The sequence below is a fragment of the Rhinoraja longicauda genome, chromosome 1 (genome assembly GCF_053455715.1).
Source record: "Rhinoraja longicauda isolate Sanriku21f chromosome 1, sRhiLon1.1, whole genome shotgun sequence".
In the NCBI taxonomy this organism is placed as follows: Eukaryota; Metazoa; Chordata; class Chondrichthyes; order Rajiformes; family Arhynchobatidae; genus Rhinoraja; species Rhinoraja longicauda.
In genome coordinates, this window is record NC_135953.1 from 90,067,282 (window position 1) to 90,088,305 (window position 21,024).

At 42.5% G+C, this 21,024-nt stretch overlaps 1 protein-coding gene across 2 annotated transcripts in view; it reads left to right on the plus strand.

Annotated features, from left to right (window-relative positions):
- Positions 1-21,024, plus strand: part of antxr2a (ANTXR cell adhesion molecule 2a) — a 186,810-nt gene that overhangs the window by 43,668 nt on the left and 122,118 nt on the right. For both annotated transcript variants that reach the window (XM_078402110.1, XM_078402101.1), the window contains 3 exons: positions 1,479-1,539; positions 4,681-4,779; positions 8,249-8,318. In XM_078402110.1, the coding sequence (XP_078258236.1) occupies positions 1,479-1,539; positions 4,681-4,779; positions 8,249-8,318 (230 nt within the window). The remainder of the gene's footprint in view (positions 1-1,478; positions 1,540-4,680; positions 4,780-8,248; positions 8,319-21,024) is intronic.

Genomic DNA, 21,024 nt, shown 5'->3' on the forward strand with positions numbered 1-21,024 from the left:
GAAATGTAAAGCCAAAGGGAAGGATATAGGTGGAAGCGGACAGGGGCTGGTTTAGGGTTAGGGTTAAGAACACTGAATTGCAGAAGTCAATATTCGTACCATTTGGTTGTAAGTTACCTAGGCAGAACAAGAGGTGCTGTTACTCCAGTTTGCATGTGGTCTCACTCTGCCTATGGAGGAGACCACAGGATCTTTCTCTGCAATGCCCCAAAAAATGCATGGGCTCGGTCCAAATGTGAAATGGGCATGTCTGTCTGAAGAAGGGTCTCGACCCGAAAAGTCACCCATTTCTTCTCTCCAGAGATGCTGCCAGTTCCGCTGAGTTGCCTATGAAATGGACATTATGTGTAGGATTGCTACTTTAGTACTGGAACTGCTCCATTTATTATTATAGCCTATTATAATCAAGTTTCTCCAAGTATTCCTCTGAGCAAAAAATGCAGTTCCGTCAAAAAAAAACCTTCTTTAAAAAGATAATCACCTCCTTTGTCAATTCTTTTGAGAGGGGAATCATTGGCTTTGTTTTATTATTGCAGCAATAGGGCCTTACAATAATGCTTGACAGCATAGGCAATGTAGTCGTATTATGATGATGTTTTTTTCTTGTTGGCATTTGCTTGTAATAGTTTTTATAAAGTTGTACTTATACTTGAAAGCTCTTCTTCATCTATCATCTTGAAATGATTTACGGGACACAAGCACACTGACTTCTCTGCCTAATTCCTCTGTGATGCGAAAATGCACCAGATGGTTAGGAAACATTGAAGAGGAGAATTCAACGTTCTCCAGTTCCTCAATTGATGAGGAAATGCACTGGAAGACCTCCTTCATGAGTTTTTGTGTACACTGGTCTCTTTTGTTGTGATTTTAATGGGGGGGGGGAAAAACTAATGGGTTCATAATTCAACTTACAACAAACCACAAAATTCATTTGATGAATTTTCAGTTCAGAGTGACAACAAAGATAATTTGGGATACAAATATAATTTGGGTAACCTAAGATGGATGGCTACAACTGGAACTGATGAACTCTGCTCAGAGTTGATGGTTCCTCCTTCAAGCAGTGCTCCTAATTTACTTAAGCAGAAATAACATTTTCGGGAGTAATGTAACTAATTTAACATTGTCTCTTTTATGATCACCTAAAATGACTCGTGGTGTGAAATATGATAATGTCAACGAAAATCTGGCATCAAATGATTGCTATAAAAATTGAAAGCCACGGAAATTCTGCATGTGTTTATGGAAACGTAAAATGTTTGGTTCTGGAAGGAAAATATACTTCTTCCCCTCTTTTGTTCCTCCCACCAATTACAGTAACTTAATTCCTTTAAAACTAGATGTTATTTTATTTCTGTATATAAAGGTTTTAAAATAAAGTTGAATAATAAAAAATAATCTTGAAAAAACATGGTAATCTTTGACAATATTAGTTATTTATTTTATTGACTAACTATTTTCTTTAATCTACATTGCAGATATTAAAGAAATCATGTACTGAAATTTTGACTGTGGAGCCATCATCTGCATGTGCTGGGCGTAAGTGAAATGCTCAAAGCCGAATTACTGTGATGAAAATAACAGATTTAGATTATGTGGGCGAGAAATTGGAGTTGGCTGAACGAGGACCAATATTTCATGTCCTAATAGGACTTGAAGGATATGCTGTTTAAGATTCAGAGTCATACAACATAGAAACAGGTCATTCAGAGTTAAGAGGTTATCCCACTTTTGCATCCTACACACCAGGGGCAATTTACAGAAGCCAATTAACCTACACTGCATGTCTTTGGAAAGTAGGAGGAAATTGGAGCCACGAGGTCACAGGGCGAACATACAAACTCCACACAAAAACAGTACCCGGGGTCTGGTCCAAACTCAGGTCTTTGGCGCAGTGAAGCAGCAGTTCTACAGCTGCACCACTGTGCTGCTCACTGAGCCTATGCTGACTATTACGCATCTATTCACACCAGCTCTAATTTGTCCCATTTTATTCTCCTTGCAAATTGTACAAGGATTGTTTTGTCAGTTTCTATTTACACCAGAACTATAATATTTGCAAATGAATGCCCTAATGCACAAGTAGATCTCCAGCCAGAAATTGCTTTGGATGAATGGAACAAGGACAGTGGCAGATTCATTCGGCAAATCTACATTACGAGAGGCATAGATTTGGTAGGAAACTTTTCCCCATAAAAGAGGAATCTAATATTAAAGGGGATAGGTTAGGGTATGGGGGAAGAAGTTTAGAAGGAATCCAAAGGAGATCTTTGTAACGTAGAAGGTGTTTGTAATGTGGAACACACTGTATTGAGTGGGTATGGAGGCAGGTACTCTCTCAACACTTAAGAAGTACGTGGATAAGTAGTTGAATTACCAAAACAAGAAGGCTATGGATCAGATTTTTGTAAATGTGATTAGGACAGATGGGGTCTTGATGGTTGGCATGGTCAGAGTGGCTTTGATTTTAAAACTAAAATAACTATTAATCTATGAGCCTTGGGGTGCTGTATGTATGTAAGTCAACATTGATGGAGAGGATGTATGGCATAACAGACATACATTCGACAATCGGGATCTTACACTACAAGCTCCAGCACAGATCATACATGTTTCAGCATCCACCTAACTAGTAACGGGACACATTTATTTTGTATTTCAGCATTGGAGGAAATATATATATTTTTTAAATGATCTCCCAACCAGAGAATCTTGAAAATTTATTAGTAATGATCGGTACTAAATGATCGTCAAGTTTATCTGATTCTCTTTGTCTAGAACTGTCATTGTTTTGTTGCATTAAATGACCAATATTGCAATATTATGAATTGATGCCTTCCTTTATAATTAAGATGCAAAGTCTTTTCTAAAAAATAATTTGATAGGCTGGATAATTCATTTTTGTAATATTATGTGTAAGATAAATGCATCTGTCTCTCAAACTGGTAAGCATTTATCTATTTGACAGCCAAGATCTTTGCACATGAGGAAGCATACATACATTGCCTGCCCTGCTAGAAAGATGCTAGGATTGAGTAAAGAAATTTTTAACCTATTAATAGAGATGTTCTGTTGATCCCAACTATCATGTTAAACATTTATCTGATGTTTATTTACATTGACAGTGGAGTTGAAATCAGGAAAGTGATGTCTCACTCAAAATAACCCATTTTCTACTTCCATCCACTTGTATCTTTAGCAGTTCACATAAATTAAAGTCCTGAATTGCAGCATGGCCAATTTTGAGAGCTTTGGACAGGAACTTGGAGACGTTGATTTTGAGGGACTGCAGGTACAGGGACATGTGTTACTGGAAGACTTTTAAAAGTGAGAGGGGGAGAGTTGAGTACCAACTGCCCTGTTAGAGTGAAGGGCAAGACTGGTAAGATTGGCTAACCCTGGTTGACGAGGGACATTGAGACTCTGCTCAGGAAAAGGAAGCAGGTAAATATCAGCTGTAGGCAGCTGGGATCAAGCAAATCGTTTGAGGAGTAGAAGTGCTGAAGTATTACACTGAAGAGGGAAATTATGAGGGCAAAAAGAGGGCGTGAGATAACTGGCAGATGAGGGAAAGGAGGATTCTAAAAGATCCTGTAAATATATTAAGTGTGAAAGGGTAAGCTGGCAAAGAATAGGGTCCCTTGATAATCATACTGGTTCTCTATGTGGAGCAGAAGGGATGGGCGCGATTTGAAATGAATACTTCTCTTTGTTTACCATAGAGAAGTGCAAGCAAGCTGGGTGATTCAGGGAAAAGAATAGTGATTTCTTCAAATACATCCACATTGTAAAAGAGGAGGTGCTGGCAATCTTAAAGTGCATAAAGTTGGATCCTGGGGTATCTGGTTGTACCAGGTATATCCCCAGATCTTGCGGGACGATAGGGAAGGAAAGTCTGGGACTCTGGCAGACATACTTGTTTCATCATTCGATATGGGTGAGTTCTGGAAGACTGAAGGGTGGCTAATGTTGTGCCTTTATTTAAGAAAAGCTGCAAGGACAAGCCAGGGAGCTACAGGATGGTGAGCTTAACGTCAGTGGTGGGACGGTTATTGGAGGGGATTCTGAGAGACAGGATCCACCTGCATATGGGAAGATAAGGACAGATGAGGGATAGTCAGCACATTTTTGCGCGTAGGAGATTATGTCTCATGAATTTGAAGTTTTTCGAATTGGTGACCAAGAGAATTGATGAGTGCAGGATAGTGAATGTTTTCCACATGGACTTTAGCAAGGGTCTGCATAGGTTGCGTATGCTAGGCTGGTCCGGAAGGTTGGATTACATGGCATCAATGGAGAGCTAGTTAATTACATTCAAAGTTGGCTTTGTGGTAGGAGTCAGAGGATGATAGTGGAGGGAAGACTTGAACTAGTGGTGTGCCGTAGGAATCAGCATTGTGCCTACTGTATTTTGGCCACTGTATTATTGATTTGGATGAGAATATAAATTTGCAGATGACACCGAAATTGGTCATTTGGTAAACAGTGAAATAGGTCATCTGTGAATAGGAAAGTGGACCACAGAATGGCACATGATTGTTTAATTCAGACAAATATGTCGCGTTACATTTCAGTAAGGTAAACCAGGGCAGGACATACACAGTTAATTGGAGGGATTGTCGTTTGATTGTCCTCAAATAATCCTCCTTTAAATATAAGTTGGCCTCTCTGTTTTTACAGAAAAATTTGAGATTGTGCTCAGGGGAAATGGCTTTGAATCTGGCAGAGGAGCAGATATGACCATATGCAGCTATTACATAAATGCTTCTACCACTATAAGTAAGTATGTCAAGAAATGTATTGTTTTTTGTGCATTAATATAGATTATAATTGTAATTTTCCATTTACGTAACAGTTGTGCTTTCCAGTATTGACAGTAATTTGTTTAAAAAATGAAGACCTCGTCTTTGCATTGTTTAATTTGCAACCACAGTTAACATGAACTGCAGGTCAAAATCAGCAGAGGTGTAAGGCACCAAATGGCTACCAAAAAAGATTAATTGCAATTTCTCCCCCATTGTGTTCAGATGGGTGTTCTGCGACAGAGAGTAGTCAATAGTTTCACAGATTTAAGATAGACACAAGAGATTGCAGATGATGGAATCTGGAGAAAATGTAAACTGATGAAGGAACTCAGCCGATCAGGCTGCATTTTTGGAGATAGAGGAATGGCCAATATTTTGGATTAAAACCCTCCTTGACCCAAAACGTCAACTATCCTGTTGTCAACACAGAAGCTGCCTGACCCACTGATTTCCTCCAGCGGCTTTTTTTGTTGTTGTTATTCCTGAATTATGTGGGTACTGAAACAATTACTTGGTTAGTGAATCCTCACTAATCTATCTATATACTAAAACTCTCTTTTGTTTGCTGGTTCCTGAACTACAGCCAAAATGGTACAGGATAGCGTAAACATTTTAGGCCCACCTTACTCACTGTCATCCCGTGGTCCTATGGAAGACGTTTCATTGAAATAGGTGTTATATTAAATAAAAAAATCACATTTTAAAGTTTAAAAAACCTCGCATGTGCAGTTGGGGCTCTGTTGATCTGGTACTTACGTAAGATGGCCGCTGCATCCACGTGTGTGCAGAGCAAACGCGTCCGCGCCTGCGCAGTTGGGACCCGTTGAGCAGGGCTCGACTGCCTGTTTCTTGGGGACGGGAGAGCAAGGCCTGGTGCTGGGAGAAGCAGCCGGAGCCTGGGCCTAGGCCTGGACATAACTGGGGAACCGCGAGCCTGAGGTGGGCCAAGGGGAAAGGCGGCGGCAGCAGCAGCAGCGGCATTGAGGCCGGGCATTGGAGGAGGTGAAGGCCGAGGCCTGGCACTGGGCCTGCCCTCAGCTCCCCCTTCCCCCCTCCTCTTCCCGGCCGGCTCAGCGCCTTCCCCACGCTGCCCAAAGACCAGCGGCTTAGCAACAGTGGGAGAGCCGCCACCGTCTACCACTGAACTCCCCGCACCGAGACGGGACAGGACTCTCCCCACCCCCCTCCACCAATGTCGGCTGCCCGGGTCAGAGGCGAGTTGCTATGGCAACCGCTGGAGAGGGAGGGGAGGAGGGACAGGGAGGGAGGGGGAGGGAGTTAGGGGAGGGAGGGGGTGGGGAGGTGGAGGAGGGTGGAGTGAGGGAGGGGGAAGGGGGGAGAGTGGGGGGGAGGGGGAGAGGGGGGGGAGGAGGGAATAGGGGGGGAGAGGGGAATAGGGGGGGAGAGGGGAGGGGAGAGTGAGGGAGGAGAGGGTGCTACACCAATGCAGGAGAGGGAACCCTGGAGGGGGAGAGGGGGGAAGGGTGGGGGAGGAGAGGGGTGAAGGGGGAGGGGGAGGGGGGATTGCGGGGGGGGTGGGGGGAGTGCGGGAGAAGAGGGTGCTGCACCAATGCAGGAGTGGCAACCCTGGAGGGGGAGGGTGGGGGAGGAGAGGGGTGAAGGGAAAGGAGAAGGGAGGGGAGGGGGGAGTGCAGGAGAAGAGGGTGCTGCACCAATGCAGGAGTGGTTTGTGCCCAACGGGTCCACTTGGTCTAGTACTTATTAAAGCTTATTCAAAAATTAGAAATAAAGATTGTTAGAAAACAAATAGAATTATTTCCAAAACAAATTGAATGGTGATGGAGGAGAGAGTAGGAAGGGGTGAGAAGAAGAAAGGTTCTGGTGTTTGATAAGGAATTTGTCCTGTGTAGTGCCTCTTCTTAAGCTTCAAGGATTTAACGTGTCCCAAATTGATTGTGTATCATTTAAATGAAGGATGGGGAGGAGGAGAGGTTAGAGGGGAAACAGTGAACTGACGACAATGGAGAGTATGTTGAGAAGCTATTGAGGACAAAAGATTGAACCAAAGGATGAAAGTGAAGAATGGGTGGAATAGAGAGAGAAGGGAAGGGAAACAAGGAAACTAGGAACTAGGAACCATTCCAATGAGAAAAGGAGTAAAGAATGACTATAGTTTACTCTCTATGTTCTTATACAAGTGATTCCATAGAAAAATAAATATGGGCTACATCTCTGGACATGGTGCAGGAAGTACTGCAATCACATCTGAAGGAATCAACTGCAGATAGCATGGGTGTGGAAGAATGGCAATTTGTCCACTGACAGCCCTAGGCAGTTCAGTAGCTATTTAAAGATAAAAGGACACAAAGTGCTGGAGAAGTCAGCAGATCAGGTAGCATCTCTGGAAAACATGGATAGGTGACGTTTCGGGTCAGGACACCGTCTGAAAAATGGTCTCAACCCGAAAAATCACCCATCAGTCTGAAGAAGGGTCTTGACCCGAAATGTCACCTATCCATGTTCCCAAGAGATGCTGCCCGATCTGCTGAGTTATTCCAGTACTTTGTGTCCATTTGCACATTGATCAGCATCTGTTGTTCTTTGTTTCTGCAGCTATATAAAGACTATGGGATGGGGAGTGACACGTGATAATATGGTAGCTAGAGAAAACTAGAGCAAAAGGATGACTTCCCTTGAGTGCCAAGAGAGGGAATATAAAACTCATTTACAGAACTAAATACCTTTAATTTTTTATTTTAAAATTCATAATGAGTTGTTCATCCATCAAAGTATTTGAACAATCTTGCCTCAGGAAGATTAGTCCAACAATAGATAAGATGGTAGTAAAGATTGAGGGAACCTTTTTACACAGGTACCTACTTGATTTTGCTTTAATCATAACACATATTGCATTTTGTTATACATGTGGGCAGAAGAATTAGTAATGGTAAAAATAGATACAGGATGCACAATAAAAGTATGCTAACTGGAAGTTATATGGTGAAGGAATTTTTCTTAGTATATTGTTAGATATTGTTGAGGAAACATTTATGCATCTTATTTTTTTCATTATGTTCATGATATTGAATGGCGAGTAGTGATTTTTAATCTTTTGGAATGGTGGCAAAGTTTTTATGGCAGCAGATTACTTAGTGTGAGATGCTTACTATCTAGAAGCTGCTGATGGTATAATAAGAAAATTGGAAGACATTTTCTGATTTATGGAAGCATAGAAAATGGTTTTCTAATCTGTCAATTTCTTTCAGATCATCAATTTTGTTTTGTTTTTATCATCAATCCATCAAATTTACTGCCTGTTTTGTTATTGAAGTTAATTTTCCAGAATGCATGTAATTCTTGCTTCAAAGTTTAATGTGCTTCTTAAAATAAATGTTACATTTAATACCTTTGGAAACAAGTTTTTTTTATCAGTTCATTGAACAGTTCAGTATAAGGAGCTCATCCAAAGATTTATTTTCCAGATGAGAAAAGTATCAAGGTGATGGATAATTACCTGCTATGCCCAGCCCCTACGATGCAAGAAGTGGGGCAGTAAGTATTCAATTAGTATAATTCTGTAATTATAAATAACCAGATATTTGACAGAATATTCTCAGACCTCCAGGTTTCATCCTGTACTGCACTGCTTACCAACCTTTTCATTCATGTTTATTACCTGGCACTAGGCTGTCTCGCATCTGAATCAGAATGTTTTTCATTGTATTTAAGATGTGAAAACTTAATGTTCAGAAGGCAGTAAAGGATTATTCAATGGAGAAACAAGGAACTGCAGATGCAGGTTTACAAAAAAAGACACAAAGTACTGGAGAAACTCAGGCAGCATCACTGGAGAAACTCAGGCAGCATCTCTGGAGAACATGGATAGATGATGTTTCGGGTTGGGAGCCTCCTTCAGGGATTATACAAGTTTTCCCAGAACAGATTCAGATGGACTTCCAGAATATGTCTCAAGTGCTAAGTACCTATATTTTAGCAGTCTTCACTCCAGTTGACTTGGTTAAGTTTAATGCAATATTTTTTGTCAATATTTCAAAGAAGAAAGCTTCCCAAAACACATAAATATATTGGTCCTGAAGCCTCTCACCTAAAGGTGCTGATAGAAATAGCAAGACCTACATTTATTGCCGTTTCCTAATTGAACGTCAAATGTGCAGATGAGCCTTTTTTAAATTAACGCAATCTTCGTAGATGCTTAAGTTAACTCTCGCAATGCTTAAGTTTGGAGATTCCAGTACTTTGACCCAAGAATCAGATATTTTAAATTCAGGTTGTGTAGTGTAGTGGGGGGGTTTATTGCATCCCATGCAGCAGCTTCCTTTTTCATCTAAGTGGTAGAGATTGGGACTAGAGTCATGGAGTCATAGAGTGACACAGTGTGGAAACGGGCCTTTCGGCACAAGTTGCCCACACCGGTCAATGTGTCCCAGCAACACTAGTCCCACCTGCCCGCGTTTGGTCCATATCCCTCCAAACCTGACCTATCCATCTAACTGCTTCTTAAACATGGGGATAGTCCATGCCTCAACTTCGTCCTCTGGCAGCTTCTTCCATACACCCACCACCCTTTGTGTGAAAAAGTTACCCCTCAGATTCCTGTTAATTCTTTTCCCCTTCACCTTAAACCTACATCCTCTGGTCCTCGATTCACCTACTCTGGACAAGAGACTCTGTGCATCGACCCGATTTATTCCTCTTATGATTTTATACACAGAATTTGGGAGATGTTTTTGAAGAGGGCACGACGTAACTGTAGAGCATGCTGGAGATCTTACAGACTGTAGTCAGTGAATTGACTTATTATGGGTTGGATGGAGGTGGGAGCAGAAGAATGTTTAAGATGGGAACGAGTGGGAAGGAACTGCTGATGCTGGTTTATAAGAAGATAGACACAAAGTGCTGGAGTAACTCAGCGGGTCAGGTAGCATCTCTGGAGAGAAGGAATGGGTGACGTTTGGGGTTGGAACGTCTGAAGAAGTCAAGCAAATTAGTATGATGAATCAGCTATTTTCTGATGGATACCAAAAATGTTGAATACTGGGCTTTTTCCAAGTGATCTGAGTTTAATTTCGAGATGGCGAGAGCTACAATCAAAAAGTTATTGGGCCACAGACTCCAGTGATATCTACACAAAAAGAGAACATATTTACAACCATCTTTTTGTTCTCTTCAAATGTTTTGAATAAATTTGTACATTCACAAAAGGTCAGGGAACACAGAACACCGACCGAGCAGTTGATCTACACAGGGAATCACAGTTTGAGTTTTATTGTTTTCACTTATAGATGCAAAATTATGGTAGCAGGAAAATTATATCAGCATTCTGTTGTATAGATAGTCAAAGGGGACCAGGTTGTGTTAAGCTGGAATTGCTATCTACTGTCCTTGCAGACACATACTTAAGCATGCTTGGTGTAGAGGGCAAGGTCTAAATGAATACAATTAATGGCGCTGACAACCACAGATAAAAGGCAAAGCTTGGGGTGACAGATCTAGCCTTTATCAAAACTGCCATCAACTTTAACGGTAAATAATTGAAAATCAATTACTAATATTAAATATGAAGTAAATATATATATATTTAAAACTACATAAAACAATGAAATAATTAGAAAATTAAAATAAAGCAAAATTATTTTAAAGAATGAATTAATCCTGTGCTTCCAGCATTTTGCTGGATACACTGCCTAACCCCATGGCAGGATGCCATGGATAATAATAGTCTTCAGTTCCCTGGCTGAGATTGATCTATTGACTAAATGCGGCGTAATGATGGAAGAAATTTTATGACACGAATGGTTTTTAAATCAAGATTACATTCTACCATTATGCATGTCACAACTGGATTCTCACACTGTTTAATTACATCGGGTATCCGACTACTTGCCAGCAGTGTTCGCGGAATGCAACGGAATTCCATTATTTTAAGTCTGTTTTCTGCTGCCTCTTGAAAAACCCGGCAAAATTGTCAGTAAGAAAATAACATATATCCTGCAATTTTCAGTTAAAAACACAGTCAACTTCTAATATCAAAAGCAAATGTGAGTCTTATTAAAGGAGATATCCATTATGAAGATTAGGTGTGAATGCATTGTCTGTTATCAAGATCAAATGTTATTGACAAATGTTATGATGGCCTTTTTAATCTTCATATTACTGCCACCCTTTATTCAGACTGAAATTGTGGCTTGTTATGAAAATCTATCAGTCTATATTTTGTGCAGTTAATATTACAATAAAATGAAGCATTTTAGATCAACATATAAATTTATCAAATCTGCATGATTTGAAGTAATTAATTCTGCAATTAATGACATTGGTCAACATCTGATTCTTTCTATACATAAAAGCAAGCTTCAATAAATCCATACATCAATCTGCAGTATTTAATTTTTTATCTGTGCCATTTAGAATCAACGTGCAGGTAGAGTTTCCTCAGATGACTGGCTGCTTCTAACCCAGTTGACAGATGTTTGGAACTTTCCCTAACAGTCACTCCAGGCTTCTAAAAACGATGCTTTAGGCTTTCCCATATGTATCCTCCAGGCCTTTGGGAATGTTGCTTCAGGCATGCTCTAAAAGACCCTCAGGCTTTTACCCAACAGATGCTCAGTGTTTTAACCAATGGATAGTCCGAGGAACGTGCTCGCATCAGATGTTAATGACTTTTACCTGAACATTCTGGCTAGTGTTTCACTTTTAGGAGAATTGCACTGGTTATGTTGCCATGATAACACCATATTTTACAGTCGACGATCTTGCAAGCTTGTGCTTTGTTTTGCAGGTAATCAGTGGGCATGTAAATGCCGCAATGGCTTTAGATGCAAAGCCAGGCTTTGATCTGATATGCAATAGCCAAGAGCAGTTAGATTTGCTTCCTTTTGCTTAATCAAATCAAATTGGGAAAGCAAATTTTAATTTCTACTTTGTGAACAACTTCTTTGCTACCCCAGTTCTTTTAATTATGACCTTGGTTGTTTTTTTATGAAACAATAAAGATGCCAAGGAAGATAATGTATCATTAAGAAGTTACTTTCTTCTTGCATACATACATCAAATAGGCATCTTCAAATCTTTTTTCACCGTCAACTGACCCTGACAACAGCTGCTCCTTTCCTTCCCCCCCCACCCGTTCAGCGTTCTGAAGAGACCATTCCCTTTGTGTCTCTCTTCTACTTCTATCAACATCATCCCTTCCCAAAGCGCTTTCCTGTGCAACTGCAAGAGATGCGGCACCTGCATATTATTTCATCTTAGTGCACCATCCAGGCATGCAAACAGTTTTTCCAAATTAACTATCAAAACGAGGGCATTGGATGTAGTGTTTATGACGTGGTCTCCTCTGCACTGAAGAAACCAATGCAGATTGACTGACCGCTCTGGAGAACACCTTCCATCAGTCCACAAAAGTGGATTTAAGCATTCAGTTGCCAAACACTTTAATTATCCCTCATTCCCACTCTGACCTCTTTGTCTTTGGCCTTCTACATTATTCCAACAAAGCTCAATGCAAGCCTGTGGAACAACACCCCATCCTCCATCTTGGTACGTTACTGCTTTCGGGACACAATACTGAATTCAACACTTTCAGAGAAATAATTTTTCCTGTTTGAATCAAACTAGTCAGTTATAATGTCCGGTATATCAGAATCTCAGAATCTCATAAGGCATTGGAGGCTAATTCTCTGAATGCTTTCAAGAGAGAGTGAGATAGAGCTCTTAAGGATAGCTGAGTCAGGGGGTATGGGGAGAAGGCAGGAACGGGGTACTGATTGAGAATGATCAGCCATGATCACATTGAATGGTGGTGCTGGCTCGAAGGGCCGAATGGCCTATTGCCTATTGTATCCACCTGAGTTTGAGTTTAGTTTATTGTCACGTGTACCAAGGCACAGAGAAATGCTTTTGTACATGCTTACCAGCCAGTGTAAAGACAATACATGATTACAATCGAGCCATTCGCAATGTATAGATACACAATAAAAGGAAATAACGTGAATAATGCTTAGTGCAAGGTAAAGTCTGATCAAAGATAGTCTGTGGGTCTCCAATGAGATAGCTCAGTATTGGTCTCTAGTTGTTGTAGGATGGTTCAGTTGCCTGATAAAAGCTGGGAAGAAATGTCTCTGAATGTGGAGGAGTGCGTTTTCACACTTCGATACCTTTTGCCAAAGGGCGAGGCCTTAGAATACATCTTTTTATACCCGTGGGAGAGGGGATTAGAATGTGGCCGGGGTGCGACTCATCCTTGATTATGCTGGTGGCCTTGCCGAGGCAGTGAGAGGTGTAAATGGAGTCAAAGGAAAGGAGGTTGGTTTGTGTGATGGTCTGGACTGCGTCCACAATTGTCTGTAATTTCTTGCGGTCTTGGATAGAGCAACATGAACTCCATCGATGCTGATAATCTTTTGAGTCAGATTTCTAACAACTGTTGCATTGCACTTCTCCCAGTTCCAATATATTCTCATGTTTTCTTTGTTCCATTTCACTAGCAGTTTTCATCAATTTATGGCTTGGTAGCAATGAAAGCTAGTGTCACCTGGATGACCCTGTTCCTATCTGCACAGCTGCTACCTGACCTGCTGAATATTTCCAACATATTTTGACTTTATTTTAATATGTTATTACTTCTTAATTTAAAGAATATTTAACTTTTTTTCCCTTCCAACCAACATGGAAAAGCTCACATTTCTCCACAGTTTACTCATTTTGACCACCATTTCCCCTCCAAATTTGATTTATTACAGATATTCCCTTTGTTCCTTCCATTCATCCCACTTTCTCGGCAACTTACTTCCCAGTTGTTCAGTTGCCCGGTTTCCAGGCCCCCACTCCCTCATCTTTACCATGGATGTCCAGTCACTCTACACTTCCATCACCCACAAGGATGGTCTTGAAGTCCTCCGTTTCTTCCTCGACTGTAGAACCAGCCAATCCCCATCTACCAACACTCTCCTCCGCCTAGCAGAGCTGGTTCTTACCCTTAACAGCTTCTCATTTGACTCCTCCCACTTCCTCCAATCCAGAGGCGTAGCTATGGGCACTCGCATGGGCTATGCCTGCCTATTTGTCGGGTATGTTGAACAATCCCTGTTCCGGACTTACACTGGCCCCATCCCCGAACTCTACCTCCGCTACATCGACGACAATAGACAATAGGTGCAGGAGTAGGCCATTCGCCCCTTCGAGCCAGCACCGCCATTCAATGTGATCATGGCTGATCATTCTCAATCAGTACCCCGTTCCTGCCTTCTCCCCATACCCCCTGACTCCGCTATTCTTAAGAGCTCTATCTAGCTCTCTCTTGAATGCATTCAGAGAATTGGCCTCCACTGCCTTCTGAGGCAGAGAATTCCACAGATTCACAACTCTCTGACTGAAAAAGGTTTTTCCTCATCTCCATTCTAAATGGCCTACCTCTTATTCCTAAACTGTGGCCCCTTGTTCTGGACTCCCCCAACATTGGGAACATGTTTCCTGCCTCTAAAGTGTCCAACCCGTTAATAATCTTGTACGTTTCAATAAGATCCCCTCTCATCCTTCTAAATTCCAGTGTATACAAGCCGAGTCGCTCCAGCCTTTCAACATACGTACAGGTATGTAGGTTAATTGGCTGGGTAAATGTAAAAATTGTCCCTAGTGGGTGTAGGATAGTGTTAATGTACGGGGATCACTGGGCGGCACGGACTTGGTGGGCCGAAAAGGCCTGTTTCCGGCTGTATATATATGATATGATATGATATGACAGTCCCGCCATTCCGGGAATTAACCTAGTAAACCTACGCTGCACGCCCTCAATAGCAAGAATATTCTTCCTCAAATTTGAAGACCAAACTGCACACAGTACTCCAGGTGCAGTCTCACTAGGGCTCTGTACAACTGCAGAAGGACCTCTTTGCTCCTATACTCAACTCCTCTTGTTATGAAGGCCAACATTCCATTTACTTTCTTCACAGGCAGCTGTACCTGCATGCTTCCTTTCAGTGACTGATGCACTAGGACACCCAGATCTCGTTGTACGTCCCCTTTTCCTAACTTGACACCATTCAGATAATACTCTGCCTTCCTATTCTTACCACCAAAGTGGATAACCTCACACTTATCCACATTAAACTGCATCCGCCCACTCACACAACCTGTCCAAGTCACCCTGCAACCTCATAGCATCTTCCTCACAGTTCACAATACCACCCAGCTTTGTATCATCTGCAAATTTGCTAATGGTACTTTTAATCCCTTCATCCAAATCATTAATGTATATTGTAAATAGCTGCGGTCCCAGCACCGAGCCTTGCGGTACCCCACTAGTCACTGCCTGCCATTTTGAAAGGGACCCATTTATCCCCACTCTTTGCTTTCTGTCTGTCAACCAATTTTCTGCATTGGTACTACCTCTTGTACCCATGCAGAACTCACTGACTTCATACACTTCACTACCAATTTCCATCCTGCTCTTAAATATATTTGAACTATCTCCGACATCTCCCTACCGTTTCTGAACCTCACCATCTACATCACAGGAGACAGACTAGTGACTGACATCTACTATAAACCCACTGACTCACACAGCTATCTGGCCTACACTTCTTCCCACCCTGTCTCCTACAAAAAGTCTATCCCCTACTCCCAATTCCTCCATCTACGCCACATCTGCGCCCGGGATGAGGTGTTTCACACTAGGGCATCAGAGATGTCCTCATTCTTCAGGAAACAAGGCTTCCCTTCTTCCATTATAAACGAGGCTCTCACTAGGGCCTGTTCTATATCCCACAGCTCTGCTCTTGCTCCCCCTCCCCCCATTCGTAACAACAGAATCCCCCTCGTTCTCACCTTCCACCCCATCAGCCAGCGTATCCAACAAATCATCCTCCAACATTTCCGTCACCTCCAACGGGACCCCACTACTGGCCATATCTTCCCATCCCCTCCCCTTTCTGCGTTCAGCAGAGACCGTTCCCTCCGTAATTCCCAGGTCCACTCGTCCATTCCTACCCAAACCACCCCATCCCTGGGCACTTTCCCCTGCAACCGCACTAGATGCAACACCTGTCCCTTTACCTCCCCCCTCAACTCCATCCAAGTACCCAAACAGTCTTTCCAGGTGAGACAGAGGTTCACCTGCACCTCCTCCAACCTCATCTATTGTATCCGCTGCTCTAGATGTCAACTTCTTGACATCGGCGAAACCAAACGCAGGCTCAGTGATTGTTTCGCTCAACACCTTCGCTCAGTCTGATCTCCCAGTGGCTGAGCACGTCAACTCCCCCTCCCACTCCCAGTCTGACCTTTCTGTCATGGGCCTCCTCCAGTGCCATAGTGAGGCCCACCGGAAATTGGAGGAACAGTACCTCATATTTCGCTTGGGCAGCTTGCAACCCAGCGGTATGAACATTGACTTCTCCAACTTTAGATAGTTCCTCTGTCCCTCTCCCTCCCCTTCCCAGATCTCCCTCTATCTTCCTGTCTCCACCTCTATCCTTCCTTTTTCCCGCCCCCCCTGACATTAGTCTGAGGAAGGGTCTCGACCCGAAACGTCACCCATTTCGTCTCTCCTGAGATGCTGCCTGACCCGCTGAGTTACTCCAGCATTTTGTGAATAAATACCTTCGATTTGTACCAGCATCTGCAGGTATTTTCCTACACTCCCAGTTATTCTCTCACTTTTCATGTTTTGAAGGGTCACTGACCTGAAACATTATCTCGACTGCTTTCTCAACAGACTCTGTCTGACCACTGAATATTTACCGCACATTCTATTTTTACTCTGACACTTTGTAATGTAATAATAATAATAATAATACATTACATTTATATCGCGCTTTTCATATACTCAAAGATGCTTTACAGGGATTTAGAGAACATAGGGAAGTGAATAAATAGATAAATAAGTAAATGAACAGAAAGGAGACAGAAGGTGGGGTGACCTTCAGTGGTTGAAGGCAGTACTGAATAGGTGAGACTTCAGTGATGTTTTGAATGTGGTGAGTGTGGAGGAGTTTCTGACGGTTTGAGGCAGTGAGTTCCATAGGGTGGGAGCAGCGATGGAGAAAGCCCTGTCCCCCCAGGATCTGAGTTTGGTCCGGATGTGGGGGGATAGGAGATTGGCAGTAGCAGAGCGGTGGGAGTGTGCCTGTGGAGGAGGTCGGTCAGGTAGGATGGGGCCAGGTTATGGAGGGCTTTGTAGGTCATGAGGAGGATTTTGTACTGGATTCTCTGGGGGATGGGGAGCCAGTGGAGTTTGTAAAGGACGGGGGTGATATGGTCACGGATCGGGGTGTGGGTGAGCAGACGGGCAGCGGAGTTTTGAATGTATTGAAGTTTACTGATGATTTTTGAGGGTCCAGACGGGAGGTGATGAAGGCGTGGATGAGGGTTTCTGCAGCTGTGGAGGAGAGGCATGGACGGAGACGGGCAATGTTTTTGAGGTGGAAGAAGGCTGTCTTTGTGATGTGTTTGATGTGTTTGTCGAAGGAGAGGGTTTGATCAAAGATGATACCAAGATTCCAGATGTGAGGGGAGGTGGATACTGGGAGACCATCAATATTGAGGATGAAGTTTTTGGTGGATTTGGTGAGCGTTTTTGGACCAATGATGATGATTTCAGATTTGTTGCAGTTGAGTTTGAGGAAATTTGATTGAAGCCAAGATTTTATTTCAGTGTAGAGTGTGTGGTGGTGGAGATTGACTTGGTGGAGATGAGGAGCTGGATATCATCGGCGAAGCAGTGGAAGTTGAGACCATGACGGCGGATTAATTGACCAAGGGGGAACAGGTAGAGGATGAAGAGGAGGGGGCCAAGGACTGAGCCTTGGGGGACACCTTGGGGGAGGGGAGCGGTGGGGGATTTACAGTTGTTAATGGAGATGAACTGGTGCCTGTCAGAGAGGTAAGATTTGAACCAGGATAGGGCTGTGCCGGTGATGTTAAAGGAGGTTTCATGTCGGGTGAGGAGAATGGAGTGATTTATGGTGTCAAAGGCGGCGCTGAGGTCAAGTAGGATGAGGATGTTGAGGTTGCCAGCGTCGGAGGAGAGGAGAAGGTCATTTGTGATTTTGAGGAGCGCAGTTTCAGTACAGTGGTTGGAGCCGAATCCGGATTGGAAAGTTTCATACAGATTATTGGTAGAGAGGTGGTATTTGAGTTGGGAAGCTACAGCACGTTCCAAAACTTTGGACAGAAAGGGTAGGTTGGAGATTGATCTGAAGTTGTTTGGGGTGTCAGGGTTGAGACCAGGTTTTTTCAGAATGGGGGTGACAGCAGCGATTTTGAGGGATGGCGGGACGATGCCAGTGGACAGGGAGGAGTTTATTGTTGCAGTGATAAGTGGAGAGAGAGCAGGAAGGCAGGCCTTGACAAAGCTGGAGGGGATGGGGTCCAGAGAGCAGGTGGCAGTTTTTATTCCTGTGAAGAGGTCAGAGAGGTCGGTGGTGGAGACTGGGGAGAACTGAGGCAGGGGTTGACAGGATAAGGGGGGGCAGGTGGTTTGAGGTGGAGCAGGTGTGTTGGTGGTTAAGGTGCTGTAGATGTTGTCTATTTTGCTTTGGAAGAATGAAAGGAAAGTGGTGCATTTGTCAACTGTGAATGATTGGGAGATGGTGTCCAGAGGGCTGAGGAGTTTGTTTATTGTAGAGAAGAGTGTTTTTGGGTTTCCGGAGCCAGAGTGAATTATTTGAGAGTAGTAGGTGGAGTGGTGGAGTAATGTATCCTTATTTAAACAACATTTTACTTTCATGCTCTTCCAACCAAAGTGGGAAAGCTCACATTTCACTTTCTGCTCCATTTGACACATTTTTGCCCAGACATTTAACAAATCCTTCTTCTCTCTGCTAAACACTCTGTGTTCTCTTCCAAAGAGCATTCCCATCCATCTCTGAATGTTCCACAAATGTGCCTACAGTACACTTGGTGCCTTCATTTAATTTTAATATACACAGTCATTATTTGTGGATTAAAGTGAACTGCATCTACTAAATATGGTATGAGTGAGGGAATGAGGTGATGCTTCTGACCTTACTTCTGCTTACACCTTAACAAACCAATCTAATAAATAGAGGAATGACTGAGGAATGTACATCTGTGCCCTGTCACAAACCCAAGGATTGTTAACGTGGTTTCATTGTTTCACATGAAGGGTTGGTTAAACTGAGTAACTACAGGCTAGTTGGTTGAACTTTACTGCTGGGGCAGGTTACTGTATTGAACTCTGAGGCACAGCATAACCATTTAGAACTGCATGGATGAATGTGGGAGAGTACGGATTTGTGAAAGGAAGGGCATGTCTAACTAACTTGACTGAAAAATTTGAGAAGATAACACTGAGCTTCATGTGAGCACCATGTTTGGTATGGTCTACATGGATTTTAACATATCTTTTGACATGGTAAAATATCCCATATAATAAAAATCTGTGGTCTCCATGGAGAGTGACAAATTGGATCCAAAATTGGCTCAGTGACAAGAAGCATAGAGGTGCTGGTAGGTGGGTGTTTTTATGACTAGATAGCTGTAAGCAGTCGAGTTCAGCAAGATTCAGTACTCAGTGTCTTGCATTTTCTCATATATATTGGTGATGTAGACATATGTATCAGGCATGATAAAGAGGCTTGCAGATGATACAAATATTTCATTCCATTTCTAAAACCCAAGAATTATAGTTATTGTGTTTTGAGTGAATAACTTTAGAAGGCTCAGTCAGGTTTGTTGAAAATATCAATGGTTTTCTGAAGGAAAAAACATGATTGCAGCTAAATTGCAAGATCGTTTGAAAACTTGTATTTCCTGAGTTGCAGAAAAGGGTATTATTTCCAAGATTATGCAGAGGCTTGAAACGACTGAGCTAAATCCTTCTCACTCCAATTCAGCGGTACTTGTGCAAGAGGATGGTTCTCAATTCTTCTGCAGTAGAGGTAATCGAGACTCACATTTTTCTCAAATGAGATAGAATTGCGGTCATATTTTGAAAATATTATTTTGGTCATTCAACCAACATTGAACACTGCCCTTTGGCCAAAATAAACGAAGAGTTCTGAAAAGTAGCCTGACCGATGGAGCTTGCTGTAAAAAGTGACAATGTCTGGACTGTTCATTCTCCGTCATGGTGACAGATAGGATTACTGGCCTGGGCTTTGCTGGTTGTTGTGGCATCAATATTTATGTAGTAGTTATTTTGCAGTTATTTTGGCAATCCTCCAGAATTTGTCAGTGTGTAGGCCAGGACTGTGGCACATGTCTATCCAAGCACAGAAATCTCAAACTTGCTGATGGATGACCGCTGGCAATTCTGTTTCTATCCTCCAGACTACTCTGCATGAACTTGCTGGAGTTGTGGGATCTGCCCTTGGACCTGGCTGTGGGGATTGCAAATCCACCATTTAATTAAAGACTTGATGGCCGTGAAACAGAAATTAAAGTCACATTAAAAATATATATATTTATGTTGGCTGCAATGTCTTTAATTATTCACTTGTGTTTCTAATGATCTTTAATTCTTTGTTTATTTTTTATTTACATTAATTGTTTAACAGTGTTTGAATGCTTTCACTGGCAGCAATATTCAAAAGCATTGTAAACATAGCAGCTATGACAAACGACAGGACTCGGGGCACTGCGTTGACATTTTTCAAAGATATCCACTGCTGTTTTCAGGTTGGGGCTTGCCCTCATGACTCAATTATAGCATCTGAGACCCTGGTACCACCCAGTGAGGTTTTTTTTCTGGATGTGCTTCAGGTAAGTTTTGGAACCGAATAGGCAGCTGTTTCCCAGAGTGGAACCCGAAGACTAGAGGGCTTAGCTTTACGATCAGAGAGGGAAAGATTTTTACACAGAGAGTGGGAAGTGCTTGGACCATGCTGCTAAGCGTGATGGTAAACGCAGGTATGGTCGAAGAGGATTTTAGATAGGCACATGGATATGCAGGGTATGGAGGGATATGGATCACATGCAGGCAGAGGAGCATCATGTTCAGCACAGACATTGTGGGCTGACGGGCATGTTCCTGTGCTGCACAGTTCTATGTTCAATGAGTATCCCAGCAGAAAGAATGTCCCATTGAGCAAATTTCAGGCTAGAAATTCTGGGAAGAGTGTTTTGTTTATTTTTAGTGATGAAGTGTTATTTGATTTTTTCCTCTGACCTTTCTGCAGACTTTCATTCTTTAGATATTTATTTACTTTTAAAAGCCCTCATAGATTCTGTTTCTGCCACAATTTGTGACGGGCTAGTCAAAATGATCTCCTAA